We start from the raw sequence: 15,864 nt of genomic DNA, 5'->3' as shown, positions 1-15,864 counted from the left end.
GGCAGGATGTCCTGTAGCAAAGAAGGATTTAGGCTTTTACTGAGAGAAGTGCTGCTGCCTAAAGATTAGACTTCCAGTATAAACAAAAAACACTGGTGGGAATGATGAGTGAAGTGGCTGACCTGATCAAGTTAAAATTTCGAGAAATTACTCAGGAAAAAGTCCTATAAAAGCTGTTTCTCTGATAATGAAGTGACTGACTTGACTTAACGCTTACTATGACGAGAACTATTCCTAACCCGAACCTCAGGCTTTTCACTACGAGGGGTTCTTTTGTAAAATAGTTGGACAGACACATTTCTATACGGCACAGAGAGACAGCTGGTCGACATGAAACATAAACCATGGGTCATGAGTGGAATTCTTCATGTGACAAGTTCATGATCCACACAGTATGCGTCACAGCCTGCTGCATTTTGTAGCACACTTTCAAGTGGCTGCAACACAGCAAGCATGAGACGGAACAAACCACACGACGAACTGCTGCAACAAAACTCAATTACATTCACATCCCCCTTAGACACAAAATGCACTAATGGCGTCACAGGAGATAAGGATGTAAGAGAAGGGACATTCTCTCACGTATGGATGTAGCATACTTGTGTCACAGTCATGCCCGTCAATCAGGACAAACTTCAGAGAGCTCTGGCTGTGACCGGTGAAAAGCACCGCTGTCTTCAGTGCATCACTTATCTCACACTTAAAATAGCTCGCGTCGGCTCAAGCTTCTTTGTGCTTGTCGGCCTCTTTTTGTAATTGTGACATTCCGCACGTGAGCGAAAACAGAAGCCGCTTATCAAATTCTCACCCCCGAGGTTGACCTCCTCGCCCCGTTTAAAAGAATCTGTCCCAAATCTCTTCACTCTCTATCGCACCCTTTTATCAGCGTGAAGGCTGATCTGTGCGGTGGATCTTGCGTTTGCCAGTCTGAACAGCAGATGCCCCCCCCCCCCTACCCACGCTCCATGTCTCCTTCACACTACTACCTCCACATCTGTCAGCACCCTCTCTACGCATCGGAAGCGACAACATAGGAAAAATGAGTGTGTGTGTTTAGAGGGAGAGTCGGAGGAAGAGCATGAACAAGCAGCAAAATATGCGTGTTTATCTTCGTGGAAGCGCAGGAGTGTGTTTGTGCAATAAAGCAGGGGAGTGTTTATTGTACTTCATGTATGAGATGGACAATCTGGATAGAGAAAGGAGCGTGGGGGGAGACGAATGGTACCGAGTGAGCTGTAATGCGATCTCCTTTTGGTGCTCCTCCCCGTCAAAACAAACCCTGTGAGCGATGCCTCCTGGGTAAACGGTTTGCGACCACTGAAGCTGTGACGAGCGCCATCTGTCACCTTCAGATCACATGCCACACACGCAGACTGACACAAATCTTTGCCTTGTCTCGTTCTGTTGAGTCAATACTGATGGACACACGTGAGAATGTGAAGTCTTCTTTATTCCCTCTCGTATCGGTCTTTAAATCTGTCGCGTTCCCTCTCAGTTTAGTTTAGATGTAGTGGCACAAAATCCCCCTGATCAGCTTGATAGTTCTGAATATACATTAGGTCTAACTTTCCCACAATCCCCCGTCACGCCGCCCGCAGTACGAGTCTAAAACAAACAACATCTCTCTTCTGCTCATTAATCATCTTCATGCACGAACACGCACTCACATTTTGTGCCTCAACTTACATGCTCTATTGTTCATTTTTCAATTTGTAATAGCTTTTTCTTACATCTGGCCTCCCACTGTTACAGTGTGTGTGTGTGTGTGTGTCTCAGGCAGCAGAGGCTGTGGGTGTTTGCACAGATGCACAGTCAGATAATTAATCGGTATATTAAATCTCAGTGGTGGTGACAGAATCTGCACTTTAGATATGAGCACGTCTTTCTCCGCCTTCTTTTCACTCCACAGCTCTCTCTCTCTTTCTCCCCCTCCCTTTTCCCCGAGTCTAGTTCCCACTTCTTGTCCTTCATCATTCTCCTTTCCTTTGTACCTTTTCCTATTTATCTTGCTTAGTGCTTTTTTTGTATATTTTATACTCTGCCGCTGTACATTCATCATGATGGAACGAGCGATTGGAGCTCTCTTCGAATGGAGAGGGTGGCCTGGAACGGATCACCATTTGGCTTTCCCCTTGCTCACTGCGTGCATTTATTTATATCTTATATATATGTGTGTGTGTGTGCTTGAGTGTTTCATGGTAAAGCATGCAATGAGAGAAGGTGACCTGTGATATCTCAAACTGCCTCCATGCCCTTCCCATTTTGTGGTCCAAATATAAACCTGATAAAATTCCATGCAGAAGGGCCTGTGAACATGGTTTCAGTGTGTGTGTGTGTGTGTGTGTGTGTGTGTGTGTGTGTGTGTGTGTGTGTGCGCGTTTCCGGCCTCTTCGAGCTCAGATGCGTATGAAAAATAAACATTTAGTCTGGAACATAAAACTGCTTGCTAATGAAATCTGTCGTATTGCAATTGGTGCAATCAAGCAGCGGGTAATTTAGCGTGAGAATGATGAAAGTTACACAATAATGGATGTTTCTTTGGTCTCATGTTTGTTGTCTTTTGTGAGCCGGTTTCTTTTCATGTTAAGACGCCGTTCTTTCTCATCAGGATACAGTTAGGTCTGGACTTACTGTACTTTGCTAAATGCCCGCCTGTTATCTTTAAAAGCTAACTAGCGTTTGTACCTTAGTTACCTTGTTAATCCTCTACAGCTCCCTGCAGACTTAGCCTGGTTATTATTCCGGGTTGTCTTCGCCACCGCTAAAGCTTTGACTAGACTTGCTGTGACAAGTCACCGTGTTGTATTAGCACCTCACTGCCAGGCTGGTGAACCGTCTCATTCACTTGAGGATTATACCATGTGTGTGATCCTCTCTTTTACTGCCTTTTAAGATGTGAAAATCCAGGCGCCACTAGAAACTAAGCCACTATTATTATCGTTTTCCTCGAAATAAGAGATGCACAGAATCAAGCCCCGTGCAGATTATGGGCAAGACTTAAAGCATCAACACCCACCGCCCCAAATATGTGTCATGTGCATTGTTTTTTGCGTCCATTCCTCTGTGATGAGGTGAGGACAAGCAGCGAAAAAGAGGTTTTTGTCAGATTCTCATCTCTCACACATGCATGACATGTACACATACACACAACCCCTGAGCAATTACAGACAACACTCATGCATGCATACACGTGTTTTGCTCCTCTGTAAAAACACACGCACATCACACACACACACACACACACACACACACACACACACACACACACACACACACACACGGACATTTTGAGCTTCAGGACTCTGACAACCTGTAATCTCCGTTAATCCTTTCATTATGTTTTTGTTTTCCTTTCCCCCAGTTTGGGGAAAAAGGTGAATGCAAACAGGAATTCTGGCACACAAGGAACAACACACAGCCTCAGGCTGAGAAAACAAGAGCAGGGAATTTTTTTTTTTGGGGGAAGAGGAGAGACACTTGTGTGTATCGCTTTTTGGCAAGGAGAAGAGAGACCGCATTGTTCTTATGATTGTGTTGTGTGTGTGTGCGTGTGCGTGTGTGTGTGTGTGTGTGTTGTCTCTTGCACATGCTGACTGGTAGACGGAGGGGTCATCTCTCCGCGGGTCACTGGACTCTCTCAGGTCTGACGGCCGCCAGTAGCCCGCTGTGAGAGAATGTGTTCATTCTAAACGCCGCCAACATTTAAAAGTGTTCGTGCACTATTGTGTCTAGAGTTTGGTATTTTGGGTCTGATTGCCATGTGTTTCCACAAACGGTTCCTGTCATGGGGCGTTTCATCCTGCGTCCTCTCTTGTTTATTGTTTATATAAGCTGAATTCCACATGTTCAACTAGCAAAAGTGGATAGCCGGTTAGTGAGCTGATGCTACAGCGGTGGACAGCGCTTAATGGATAAAACATTTGCTTAATGTCAGAGTGGTTTTAATCGGCCTTATGCTGAACTCACCTGGTGATCTCCGTCATGTAAAGAGCTCTGAGAAGCATCACGTCAGAGCTGGAACTGTTGAGTCCTGTTAGCCTTATTTCTAAGAGTAGGTTTTAATGGTTTAATTAATAATTGAAAGTTAAATTTGTTCCTTTTTATTTGTAACTCTTTTTGAATTATCAAAAGAACTTCTGTACAGATCGACCACACAAGGCACATATGATACACATGGAACCATTTTAATGCTCTGTAACATTGGGATCCCATGGAAGTCATAATTTCAGTCAGTGGAAATAGTAGAACTCGGGTGTGTGGGTGTGTGTGTGTGTGTGTGTATGTGTGTATGGGCCTGACTGGTGGCTTGTAGCGTGCCTGCTCCTCCACATGGAATTCATTACAACTCCATGGGATGTTTATTTTCTCTATTAATCCCTGTTCCTCTATTATCAAGAGCTCCATCCAAATTGCCCCCAAACTACTGGCCTGCAGGCAAGCTGGCATTTATACAAACACACACACACACTTACTCTTTCCTATTAGATATGCAAGAGTGTGTCTCTTGCATATTTTCTCCCACTGTGGTGTTTCGCTGCTTTGTGAATTATTGTAGCATCAGCGTGTTCATCATAATGAACTGTGAACTTTACATTGCCATTCTTAATTGTTTAGTGTACACACAAGCACATTCTTTCCCCAGATGAGAGCTGCCCATGAAACCAGGAGCACATGTCTTCCGTTTACTGCCAGTGGTTTTGACCTTTCAACAAATTGTCTGTGTGTTTTGATTTCAAATTTAAAAGGCCACAACATGTCCCCCAAAATCCTAAAACCTGAAAATGCGCTCACTTGAAGAGTCATTTTCAGGGTGGGAGTTAGTTATGTTTGGTTAGGGGGAAGATTAAGGTTTAAGATTGTTGACAATTAGTAGTGAGGTTCAGGGTTAGAGGTTAGGGTTTCCCTTTGAGCACTGGTGTGTGTTGGTGTGTGTGTGTGTGTGTGTGTGTGTGTGTGTGTGTGTGTGTGTGTTGCAAACTTGAACCAACTGTAGAGATGTTGGAGATAAAGGCTCGTCAGTAAAAGCAGGTTGATGATGTGTGAAACAGTCTAACTGGTCTCTGAAGCTTAGTTTTGGGGGAAATGGAGATCTTCCTTTTAAAGATTAAAGCTTAAACTCTCCTCGTTGTGTCTTTGCAGGCTACACGTGCCACTCTGACCGCTCACTGTTCATCGCTGGGCGACTCCCTGAGGAAGGAAAATGAGCTGGCGCTGGTCATTGATGGTCAGACGCTGAAATATGCGCTGTCCTTCGAGCTCCGCCAGGCCTTCCTTGACTTGGCGTTGTCCTGCAAGGCTGTCATCTGCTGCCGGTAGGGAAGACTCATTCATCGCACACACACACACACACACACACACACACACACATGCATGCATAGGCAGAGTTTGGTTTATTACACAGATCTGCACAGGTCTAGAAAGTCCGGAGAAGTTTGGAGAAAAAGATTCCAGTGAAATTCCAGTGCTTTTTCTTGTTGCTGCTTAAATCTTCTTAAAAAATGGTTGCAACATTTGAATCAAACTTAGTCATTGGTGCTGTTGTTTGTCTTGTTGTTTATGATGGATTTTAATTATTTTGAATTACAGCATTAAAAAATGTACCAACTTTTTCAAATTTAAAAGGAGCAAGAAAAGCAAAAGTCCAGTCCGGACAAAGCTTCCATCTTTTGACTAGACAAAGTGTAGAAGTCTCAGCATCCTTTATTTTGAAAAACATGTAAAGATACACAGCATCATTGTGCTGTTGTGGGAAAACCCCGATGCACAAAGAAAAACGGAGAGGTTGTCCACACATTCAAATTTTCACGTTCCCAAAAAGTATTTTTTTTATGCAACATTTCAGCTTTACGGGTCTTCTTTAGGCAAACGTTTGGTGCTGCACCCGACTGAATTTGAATATCCACCTTTTTGCTTAAAATGAAAGACAAACACACTGTTATATTGTTACCAGGTTTTGTATTGTTACCAATATTTCTAAAACATCATCTATGAAATGAATCCTGATGACTAAAGCTTGATTGAGTGTTTGCAGGAGAAGGTGAGTGAGAGTGGGTGTCATTGTGGTTCAAATCCTCAAACTGCTCCTTTTTAATAATATAAGGCAATAAGCAACTGCGGCGACCTCGAAAAAAAAACAATGAACACAAACATATCCATTGAATCTCACCATATACTCTGCTATGTGCGCGATAGAGAGAGTGTGTGTGCAGGCCGATATACCTTTTGTACGCGTTTGTGAAGGTTGTCGGTTGCACATGAGCGATAATGATAACAGTCCGTCCCTCTGCACAGCAGGAGTAATGTAATATACCACGCTGCATGGAAATATCACAGCCATGACTCATTTACTGGTGGGACCCCCAGAAATGGGCACCAACACACACACACATCGCCATAATACATTTACATTCATACAAAGTGCACTCTGTTCGTAGAATGTTTACTGCATGTTTCCCTTTTTTGGTCATGTTCGCCTCAGCACCAGCTGTGATGTTTAACAAAAGAGTTTCCACTCGTCTTGTGTGTGTGTGTGTGTGTGTGTGTGTGATCGTGTGTGTTTATGTGTGTGTGCCGCCGGGGTGGGTAATTGACTCTCCCTTGCATATCCAGGCCATATCCGGACTCGGGTCTCACAGGCCTTGCAAACAGCCTCCAGCTTCCTTTCCTCTATCCTTCACTTCATCCCCCTCTCTCTCTATGTGTACATCTCTTCTTCCTCCCCTGAGTGTCTGTCTCGCTGCCCTCTTTAGGGCTGGGTATCTACACAATATTTAACATTTGAGAAATATGGCTCCAATATGTTTTTTTTGTCGTAGAAAAAACCCGTTTATATTCGTAAAAGTAAGAAATAAGGATAAAATATTGACTCTAGTAGATATTTGTATTTTGTGCTGTAGGTCAATGCTTCCCAACCGTTTTGTTGCTCAGATTCTTTCATCTGAATAATTATTACATATAAACTATCCACAGCAAAAAAAAAACAAAGATAACAGAATAGTTACATCTGACGATGCCTTGGGAGGTCCCGACCCGCATATTGGGAACCACTGCTGTAGGTGATTCCTGTTGCGAGTGTGGCAAAAAATACTTTTCATAAGGTGCTCGTAACACAACGAGCTGTAGCTTTGACTTTTAAGACTTTCAAGTATCTCACCAACTGTACGTGTGTGATGTTTCACAGTTAGGGAATGTGTGCGTGCGTGTGTTTTTCGTGCACTCGAACGCATGGCTTCCTGACTTCACTGTGCGTTTGTTTATAGGAGGACTTAGGGGCTGCTTATTTTCTGCTCAGTTCCACCGTGAAGAGCACCGGGAGCCTTTCATCTCTCCAATGCCACTTTATACAATCCCAGACACTGTTAGCAGTGTTCAGAGTCGAGGTGGAGTGAGACGGCGAGAGAGATACCGAGAGATTTGTGGTTAGAGGCCGAGAGACGCACACAAAGAGCAGAAGTTGATCCCATCCTTCTGCATCGACTACAGAGGCCAAGACACTCTCAGGGTTTCCCCTGTGGTGTGTGTGTGTGCGTGTGGGGGGGGGGGGGGGGGGTGTTTGTGTTCGTGCATGTGTGTAGATTAGTGTGTTTTTGCACACGCCCGTGTATGAATACTAAGCAGACCACCCAGCTCTGTGATTTCAGTTTGACCGGGACATGATCCGTCTTACATATTCATAGAAGATAGACCGTCTTTGGGACCCGTGGCCTCCAGACGGTGTGTGCGTGTGTGTGTGTGTGTGTGTGTAAAGGGTCATACATCTGCTCATAATTTCATTTAGTCTTCTTTATCAAAGCATCATGCTGCATTGTGATTGCATGTGATGGCTCATGCAGCTGCACATAATTTGATTTTGTAATATCATTATCTGAGCACTGACGAACATGGTGGGGATTTGAAGACCTTAGAGTTAGAGCTGTACTTGAGAGACACACACACACACACAGTCAATTTATATGTGACTCCGCCTCTTTCTAGTAACAGTTTGAAGTATTGTCCACACAGAAGCCCAGTGTTGAAACTCAAATTACTATCACCTAATACATCACTGAGGCTCAGGTAATTACTATCATCAGGGAAATTTAATGTAAATATTTAAAATCTGGATTTGGGTTAATCTCTAGTAATGCAGCCTATAGGAAATCTCCTACTGAACCTCCACGATAATGTCTAAATGAGTTAATGCCGGATGAATGCCACATTCTATACAAAGCACAAATATCTTAATGTACCACGTGATGTGATCAACGGCTCCAATTCTAACAATTATTTCCATGGCAGACGGTGGAAGAATTTCCAAAACCTCTTTAGTAAAGCCAACCGGAAAACCAAAACAACAGAGGGAATCGGTTGGAGCACATGGCACCATGAAATGAAAAAAACAACTATCCACAGTAGTTCAGCAAATGCACCTTAACGCCTCACTATCGTCTCTCAGTGGCCCCGAGGGAAACATCTGTAATCGAGCCTCCCTCGGTCCTTCATTGTCAGTGAAGAGACAGAACCGGTTATGGACGGGAGTATCAGTGATACAGGTCAAGAGGGTGGAGTACCACTGGAAGCTCCCTGAATATATACACACACACACACACACACACACACTTTGAGGCACACTCGGGTCTATTCAGACATGCATAAACACACACACCGCTGTAAGCACACACACACATATAAACATGTCAAATATGAGCTACCTAGAGTCTTATTAGAGGAACAGTGAATCATTGTTTCCTAATTCCTGGTGAAGAGCAGTTAACAGAGCCCGTGTGTGTGTGTGCGTGTGCGTGTGCGTGTGCGTGTGCGTGTGCGCGTGCGTGCGCGCGCCAGCCTCTCATCCATCTTTCTTTTTCCCTTTCAACTGTTTCCCGCTCTTAGTTTCTCAGGCTTCTTTCTCTAAATCAATTCCTTTTTTTCTTTTTAATCTTCCCACCTCTAGTAAAGCTGTATACACTTATAATATCAACCAACCACGTCCATGTTTCTCTCCTTATTGCTTCTGTAGAGTGTCTCCACTGCAGAAGTCTGAGATTGTGGACATGGTGAAGAAACACGTGAAGGCCATCACGCTGGCGATCGGCGACGGTGCAAACGACGTGGGCATGATTCAGACGGCTCACGTCGGAGTGGGGATCAGCGGCAACGAGGGCATGCAGGCCACCAACTCTTCCGACTACTCCATAGCACAGGTGGGATGCAGACACAGCATGGAGACATGCTTGGTCAGCGTCATGCAGATATGTTACAACCTTTTTATGGACGTAGATAATGGATTCATGCCTGGTTGTCCACCCTGCTCAAGTGTCTTAAGGCAAGACACTGAATCCTTACCTGCTCACTCTACAGCTGATGCTGATCTCTGACCTCCCTGGAGGAAGACTTTACTTTCAGGGGTCACTCAAGTATCATGTTGTCAATACAAACCAACGGCTCTTAATAGTTTATGTTCTTACAATAAAATAAAAAAGTCCAGAAAGTTTACACGAAAATCAAAACGTTTGTATCCTCTTAGTGGTGTCAGAAATAGTTTATTTTCATTTTTTTAATGCTAAAATTTAAACAATTTCTTGGAAAGAGTAATACTTGAATTCATTTTAGTCAGCTGGAGGCATTTTTTTCCTTTAATTTCTCAAATCCAGCTCCATTAGTGCTGAGAAGATTGCTCGATTATTCGATTTCTTGATTGACAGGAAATTATTGATTGTTGTTTTTATCATTTCAGTCAAACCTTCTCTTGTGAATTTAATATCTTAAGATGTTGCGCTGTTGGTCAGACAAAAAAGCAGATTGATTATGTCCTTATAAGTAGCAGGAAATGGTTGTTTATCTTTTAGCCTCTCATCTTGCACAATTTATCTGTATTAGTGGGATCTCCTCTTGCTTCAACTTTCATGTCTCCCAGCCCCATTCTTAATCATCTCTATGTTCCCTTTCCATCTCAAATGTTTATTCTGTCTTCTAATTATAGTAATAAGTCTCTCCCTCCTTCTCCTCTCTTTCTTTTCCATGATTGGTAGTTCTCCTACCTAGAGAAGCTGCTATTGGTCCACGGGGCGTGGAGCTACAACCGTGTCACCAAGTGCATCCTCTACTGTTTCTATAAGAATGTGGTCCTCTACATTATAGAGGTAAGAGCACACCCTCCCTGTTTCTCACACACACACACAGTTACATTAACAGAGACGTTCTGCAGCTGTTTGTCGACATGGCTGACAGTGATGGACGAGGTGCCCTTCTGGTGTCTGCTTTCTGTCTCTTTTGCACACACACACACACACACACATATGCTAAGAAAAAAACTTGTGTTTAGATCAGCAGTGACGAGACCTTGGCTCCAAGGGTCGACAGCTTTGTGTGTGTGTGTGTGTGTGTGTGTGTTGTGTGTGAGATGAAGGGGCACACCGCCGCCCTGGCCTGCCTGTTATGAGGGGTATTTGTCAGCTGTGCTCCACCCCTCTGTCTCACATTAAGGATGCCAGCAGGTGCAGGTCCTCATGGGAGCCTACTGTCCCGCTCACACCACCACTCTGTGCCTGTGTGCGTGTGTGTGTATATGTGTGTGTTTCCATAATTATCTCACATGATTGGCTCCCCTGCAGGGCGCTCTAGGCCAAAGGTCAGAGACTGTCTCTGTCCACTTAGTGAAGGCAGAATAAGGGGGACGGATGTGTGTGTTTTTACATATCTGACCTCACCCCTAGGCTTTATGCTCCACTATATGTCCCAGGAATGCCACAACTCCCACCACCGGCCCCAAACATTTTCTCTATCTGCCCTCAGATCTGTGTGTGTGTGTGTGTGTGTGTGTGTGTGTGTGTGTGTGTGTGTGTGTGTGTGTGTGTGTGTGTGTGTGTGTGTGTGTGTGTGTGTGTGTGTGTGTGTGTGTGTGTGTGTGTGTGTGTGTGTGTGTGTGTGTGTGTGTGTGTGTGTGTGAAGGCGTTAAGGAAGGTTTCCCCTGGGCTAGTATTATTGTTAGCTCTTGTATTTCTAAAAATGACCATAATTCCCATCGATCCCACTGCTGTCTGTCATCATTCAGGTGTTCCAGGTACAATCACTCAAACATTGTTCACACAGTACAAACGATTGTAGACAAACCAAGTGAGAGTTTCCACAACTTTCTAAATTGGTAAATCAATACAATAGTATTTATAATCTACATCTACAGAGAGTACTATTTTCCAGATTCTTGACTTGAATTCAGCAATAGAAATCACACATGAGGAAGTTTAAAAAGGAAACGATTTTGTACTATAAAGGTGTTTTTGTTGTTGTTGTTCTGGCCCATCATAAAGTTATATGTCTTGTAAACTATGATAGACCTTCATTCTCATACCGGAATCTTACCTGATGAAGGTCTTTCAACTGAAACAAAAGGGAGTAAGAGTGACGGTGTAAAGTACAAAATGTTCTCCTGAAGTCATTTTACTATCAGTACCTCCCGATGTCAGATGTCTGCTATTGTTCCTCTCATCCTTCTCTTTGTGTCCCAGCTCTGGTTCGCCTTTGTGAACGGGTTCTCTGGACAGATCCTCTTTGAGCGCTGGTGTATCGGCCTCTACAACGTGGTGAGTACCTCACTGCCTCTCAAACTGTCTCACTATTTTCCATTTCTCCACTCTCTCTCTCTCTCAGTCTCACCCCCCCCCCCCCCCCGCCTGTTTTTCTTGTTATTAAGTTCACGTCAAGTGCCGTCTCTCGTTGTCTTCTTATCTCTCAATTAATCTCATTCCACTTTGTCTTCTCATCTCTGCTCTTTCCGAATGCCACAAACGTTTGCATGCGTGCGTGCGTGCGTGTGAGAGTTTTTTTTCTGTGTTTTGAGGACTGCTTTGTGTACTTTTAAAACATTGTGGGATTCCATAAATGCCACTGCTGATATGAACACTGATTGCTGAGCTAGTCGCAGTATGTTTACATGTACACACATGCTGCTCTGTCATTATGTGTTTAAATGGCCGTGTCTTGTGTGTGTGGTGCAGATATTTACCGCGCTGCCCCCGTTCACTCTGGGGATATGTGACCGTCCGTGCAGCCAGCAGAACATGCTCCGCTTCCCACAGCTATACCGAATCACCCAGAATGCCGAGGGCTTCAACACCAAGGTACAGACACTCAAACACACACACACACACTCGCTGCTAAGGTACCCGCTCTGCATCTGACTCGTCATGCCTGGTGGCTCGCTGTGGGGTTGACAAGTGGTGCCTGCTGCTTGTTTGGGACTCCAGCGAGTAAATAAGAGTGGCATGGAGGCCGGGATGTTTCCAGGGCAACCTCTAATGAGATTCATAGGGCCAGAATAAGGAAGTCTTTCATTTTAGAGGGTACAGTAGGAGGGCACTTCTGATGGCAGGAACACAGTGGAAGTTGTGTGTTACTGTGAGGAATTGCTGTTTTTGTATGTGTGTGGGGGCATATACAGTATGTGCTTTGGCATTAGTCTTCACTCACTCGTTTTCCACTCTTTTCTCCTCTCTCTCTTTCTCTGGTGTTCTCTCTCTCTCTCTCTCTCTGTTTTCCAGGTGTTTTGGGGTACCTGTATCAATGCACTGATTCATTCAGTTATTCTCTTTTGGTTTCCACTCAAAATGTTAGAGCATGGTAAGTGACATGCCCGAGTAACTTTATATTCAGAAATCTGGCTGTTAAGACTTTGTCATGAGGTGTGTGTGTGTGTGTGTGTGTGTGTGTGTGTGTGTGTGTGTGTGTGTGTGTGTGTGTGTGTGTGTGTGTGTGTGTGTGTGTGTGTGTGTGTGTGTGTGTGTGTGTGTGTGTGTGTGTGTGTGTGTGTGTGTGTGTGTGTGTGTGTGTTCCCCACAGACTCTCCGTTCAGTGACGGTCAGGGAAACGACTACTTGTTTGTTGGGAACATGGTCTACACGGTAAGCATCTTACATGTATTTTCAGTGTTTATGTGTCTTTTTGTTTGTATTCAGTTTTTAATATCTGTCTTTTGGCGTGCAGATTCATTACATATGCACAGTATTTGTGTACACACCAGCGCTGTGCTGCTTCCCCCGAGCCGTTACGAGTCTCCACTAAATCTAGTCTCGTCTAGCCAGTCTGTCTCCTCTCCACACTCATCCATCTCCTCTCCCTATTCACTTCTCCATCTCACACTCTCGATATCAGTTTACTCCCCACAGTCTTTTGTGAAAGTCCGTGGTTTCTATTTGTTGTGTTATGTGTGTGTGTGTGTGTGTGTGTGTGTAGACTACACAGGCCTGTGGGGGTCCTGAGTATTTAAACGGACATTTCTTAGTTTACTGTATAACATTAATGTTTATTATCTCCACAGTCGCCAGTGAATTAATCCTGTTTCTCTGTTGTTTTATTTGCTCTCCCTCTGCCTTGTGTGTCTGTGTGTGTAGTATGTGGTAGTTACAGTATGTCTGAAAGCTGGAATGGAGACCACCGCTTGGACCAAGGTAAGAACATTAATACTCTCTAATACTGTATTTTACTCAACCGTTGATAAATAAATAAGGGGGGGGGCACTCTGTGAGGGTTCCAGTGTGAGATTTTCATACATCCCGGTCTAAAGGCTTCATATGTGGTGTACCTTGATGTCGTGGTGGAGGTTTGAGTTTTTTTTTTTTTTTAAACCAGTTGCTTACACCAAACAACCCTCTCACTCGTGGCTCCTGTTCAATATTTTAAACTTATCCACTTACAATAAACTCACTGTCCAAAACAAATTGTCCAAATGTTAATGCATTAAGACTCAAGAAACCATTCAAGTCAATCAAAGGCATTTACTGGGAAGCAGCTGCAAGAGCTTTTAAATATGCCTGAAGAGATATTCAAGGATGGAATGGACGCTGTTACTGCAGCGAAGGAGAAAAACAGACCAGAAAACAGTGCGATTACCATCTGTTATAAGAGTAAATACAGAAACACAAGAGCGAAACAGATTCAATTTAACATAGTTAACTGAGAGCCCAGATGGCCCCATTCCTCCCAAACAATTTCCTATTCAAGTCTTGAGAAATATATATTTTACACTCATCTATATATTGTCAAATGTTGAGCTGTATAGACTTTTGAATTCAATTTCAGGGCATACTGCCGTCCCATCAGCAATGCGACAACCACAATGTCATGGTAGCTTATGTATTGACATTGCAGCTAGTAATTTAAAATAGTAATTTAAAGGTAAATAGCTACGTGGCCCTCGTCCTCATGTTTCCAAAACGCAGTTACTACACGCCACACGCTAACGGCTCTAGCTAGCTAACTTCAAGCAGGGATATCCAAACTCTGGACTACACAAAGTTAGCAGAGCTGGATGTAGACGAGGAGAACGACAGCTCAGGGCCGTGACGGCAACAAGATTTGGCTCCTTCCTGCTGTTGGATAGAGAGAGAGAGAGAGAGAGAGAGATTGGCAGGATGAACAGGAGGGCGCTGACACTTTTGTCCGTTCAGCTGTCCACACAACAGCCTGGCAGTAATGAAGCAGGGTCCCACTGGAATTCACACAGTGTCCCCTTTCAGCGGATCACAGAGAGCAGGACGAAGCTATGGGAAGGAGTGAGGGACAGGTTGTGTATATTCGGAAGAGCTGTATGTAAACTATTTGACCTTACGCTGTCGTTCTGCTCCATCTCTTAATCTCCATCGGCTCCCCTTTTTATTTGCCTTCCTTCTTATTCTCTCGCTCTCTCTTGTAGTTTTCCCACCTGGCGGTATGGGGAAGCATGGCGCTCTGGATGGTCTTCTTCGCCGTCTACTCTGCAATCTGGCCCTCCATCCCCATCGCCCCCGACATGCTGGGCCAGGCAAGTCCCTTCTCCAGAAGCACGTGTCACTCATTTCAGTAACAGAGGGGTCAAAATAGCCCCTCCTCCTACATCTCTTGTCTGCGACCTCCATCACCTGCCCCGCCCTTGTTCTCGGTTGCCGATACATGGCGCCTGTGAGACTCACCTCTTGGGTGTTCCACATGGGCACTGCTGGAGCCCTTGGGGAGATTTATGCCTTGCCAGCCCCACTCGCCAGGCTTCCTGCACCTGCTGCGTGTCACTCGAGCCCCCGTTTTTTACTGCCTTCTGTGGAGGTGTTGACTCAAGAGGGTGGGCTGCTGGTGGTGATAAAGATCCAGGGGGGAGAGAGTGTACACGGGGACCCCTTGATTGAGAGACTCATAGAGTTTGGGGATTTGGCAGGCGGGGGCGGGGGGGGGTTGAGTTGAGGTGCCCCACTGAGTGGGTAGAGAGTCTTCGGGAGGGGAAGAGAATGGGGCCGTCTAAACTCCCCACAGCTCATTAATTCAATTTGTGTCAGAAATCAGGAATGCGGTCAAATATCTCTGCAGCTGCTCGGTCTAACTGGGGAATGGTCGGAGACACTCACCCCCCAACCCTCCATTGTCCCCCCCCTAACTACCCTATTACCTCTCTTATTTCCCCTGCTCCTGCTATCTGTATTTCCATCTGTCCATGGGGGACAGGGGATGGAAAAGAGCTGTATATTTCTGCTCAGAGTAACTGTGTGTATGTTTCTTCATGTGGGAATTAATGCCCTATGTGGGTCCAGCTCTGTGTGTTGATTTGTGTTGATTGTAAAGCGGTGGTTGAGACCAGCAGTCTGTTTCTATGGATATGAAAAAAGCAGAGAAAATCATAAAGCATTATTTTATCCTTAGAGTGTATAAAGACCATGTGATATAATGCGTGTCCAGGGCTGTTGAAATGAATTGTGTTTGTCTCACACAGAAAGACATAGAGTATGTTTGAGTCCAGTTGGATTGTCTGTGACTTAGATGTGATTCCAGCTGCTGCAGAGGATATTTCCTCACGGTTGTCCGATTAATTTTCCCCGGTTCCTTTTTTCCTCCGGGAACCAAACTGTCTCTATATTTCTGGAT

At 44.6% G+C, this 15,864-nt stretch overlaps 1 protein-coding gene across 6 annotated transcripts in view; it reads left to right on the top strand.

The window, feature by feature from the left end:
* Positions 1 to 15,864, top strand: part of atp8a2 (ATPase phospholipid transporting 8A2) — a 43,155-nt gene that overhangs the window by 21,463 nt on the left and 5,828 nt on the right. For 5 of the 6 annotated variants that reach the window (XR_012949403.1, XM_076080316.1, XM_076080315.1 and 2 more), the window contains 9 exons: positions 5,140 to 5,312; positions 8,999 to 9,182; positions 10,011 to 10,121; positions 11,487 to 11,561; positions 11,976 to 12,098; positions 12,519 to 12,597; positions 12,817 to 12,878; positions 13,368 to 13,424; positions 14,669 to 14,776. Coding sequence is in view for 5 of the 6 variants with exons in the window: in XM_076080316.1 (XP_075936431.1) it covers positions 5,140 to 5,312; positions 8,999 to 9,182; positions 10,011 to 10,121; positions 11,487 to 11,561; positions 11,976 to 12,098; positions 12,519 to 12,597; positions 12,817 to 12,878; positions 13,368 to 13,424; positions 14,669 to 14,776 (972 nt within the window). In the remaining variant the exon portion in view is untranslated. Of the gene's footprint in view, positions 1 to 5,139; positions 5,313 to 8,998; positions 9,183 to 10,010; positions 10,122 to 11,486; positions 11,562 to 11,975; positions 12,099 to 12,518; positions 12,598 to 12,816; positions 12,879 to 13,367; positions 13,425 to 14,423; positions 14,625 to 14,668; positions 14,777 to 15,864 lie in introns of those variants that run through there. The other variant, XM_076080317.1, reaches the window with a different exon arrangement.

This window comes from Anarhichas minor, unplaced genomic scaffold, assembly GCF_050575085.1.
Source record: "Anarhichas minor isolate MPS153535 unplaced genomic scaffold, ASM5057508v1 ptg000074l, whole genome shotgun sequence".
NCBI classification, from domain to species: domain Eukaryota; kingdom Metazoa; phylum Chordata; class Actinopteri; order Perciformes; family Anarhichadidae; genus Anarhichas; species Anarhichas minor.
Note: the sequence above shows the minus strand (reverse complement) of the source record. Positions and strands in the feature narration are given on the sequence as shown.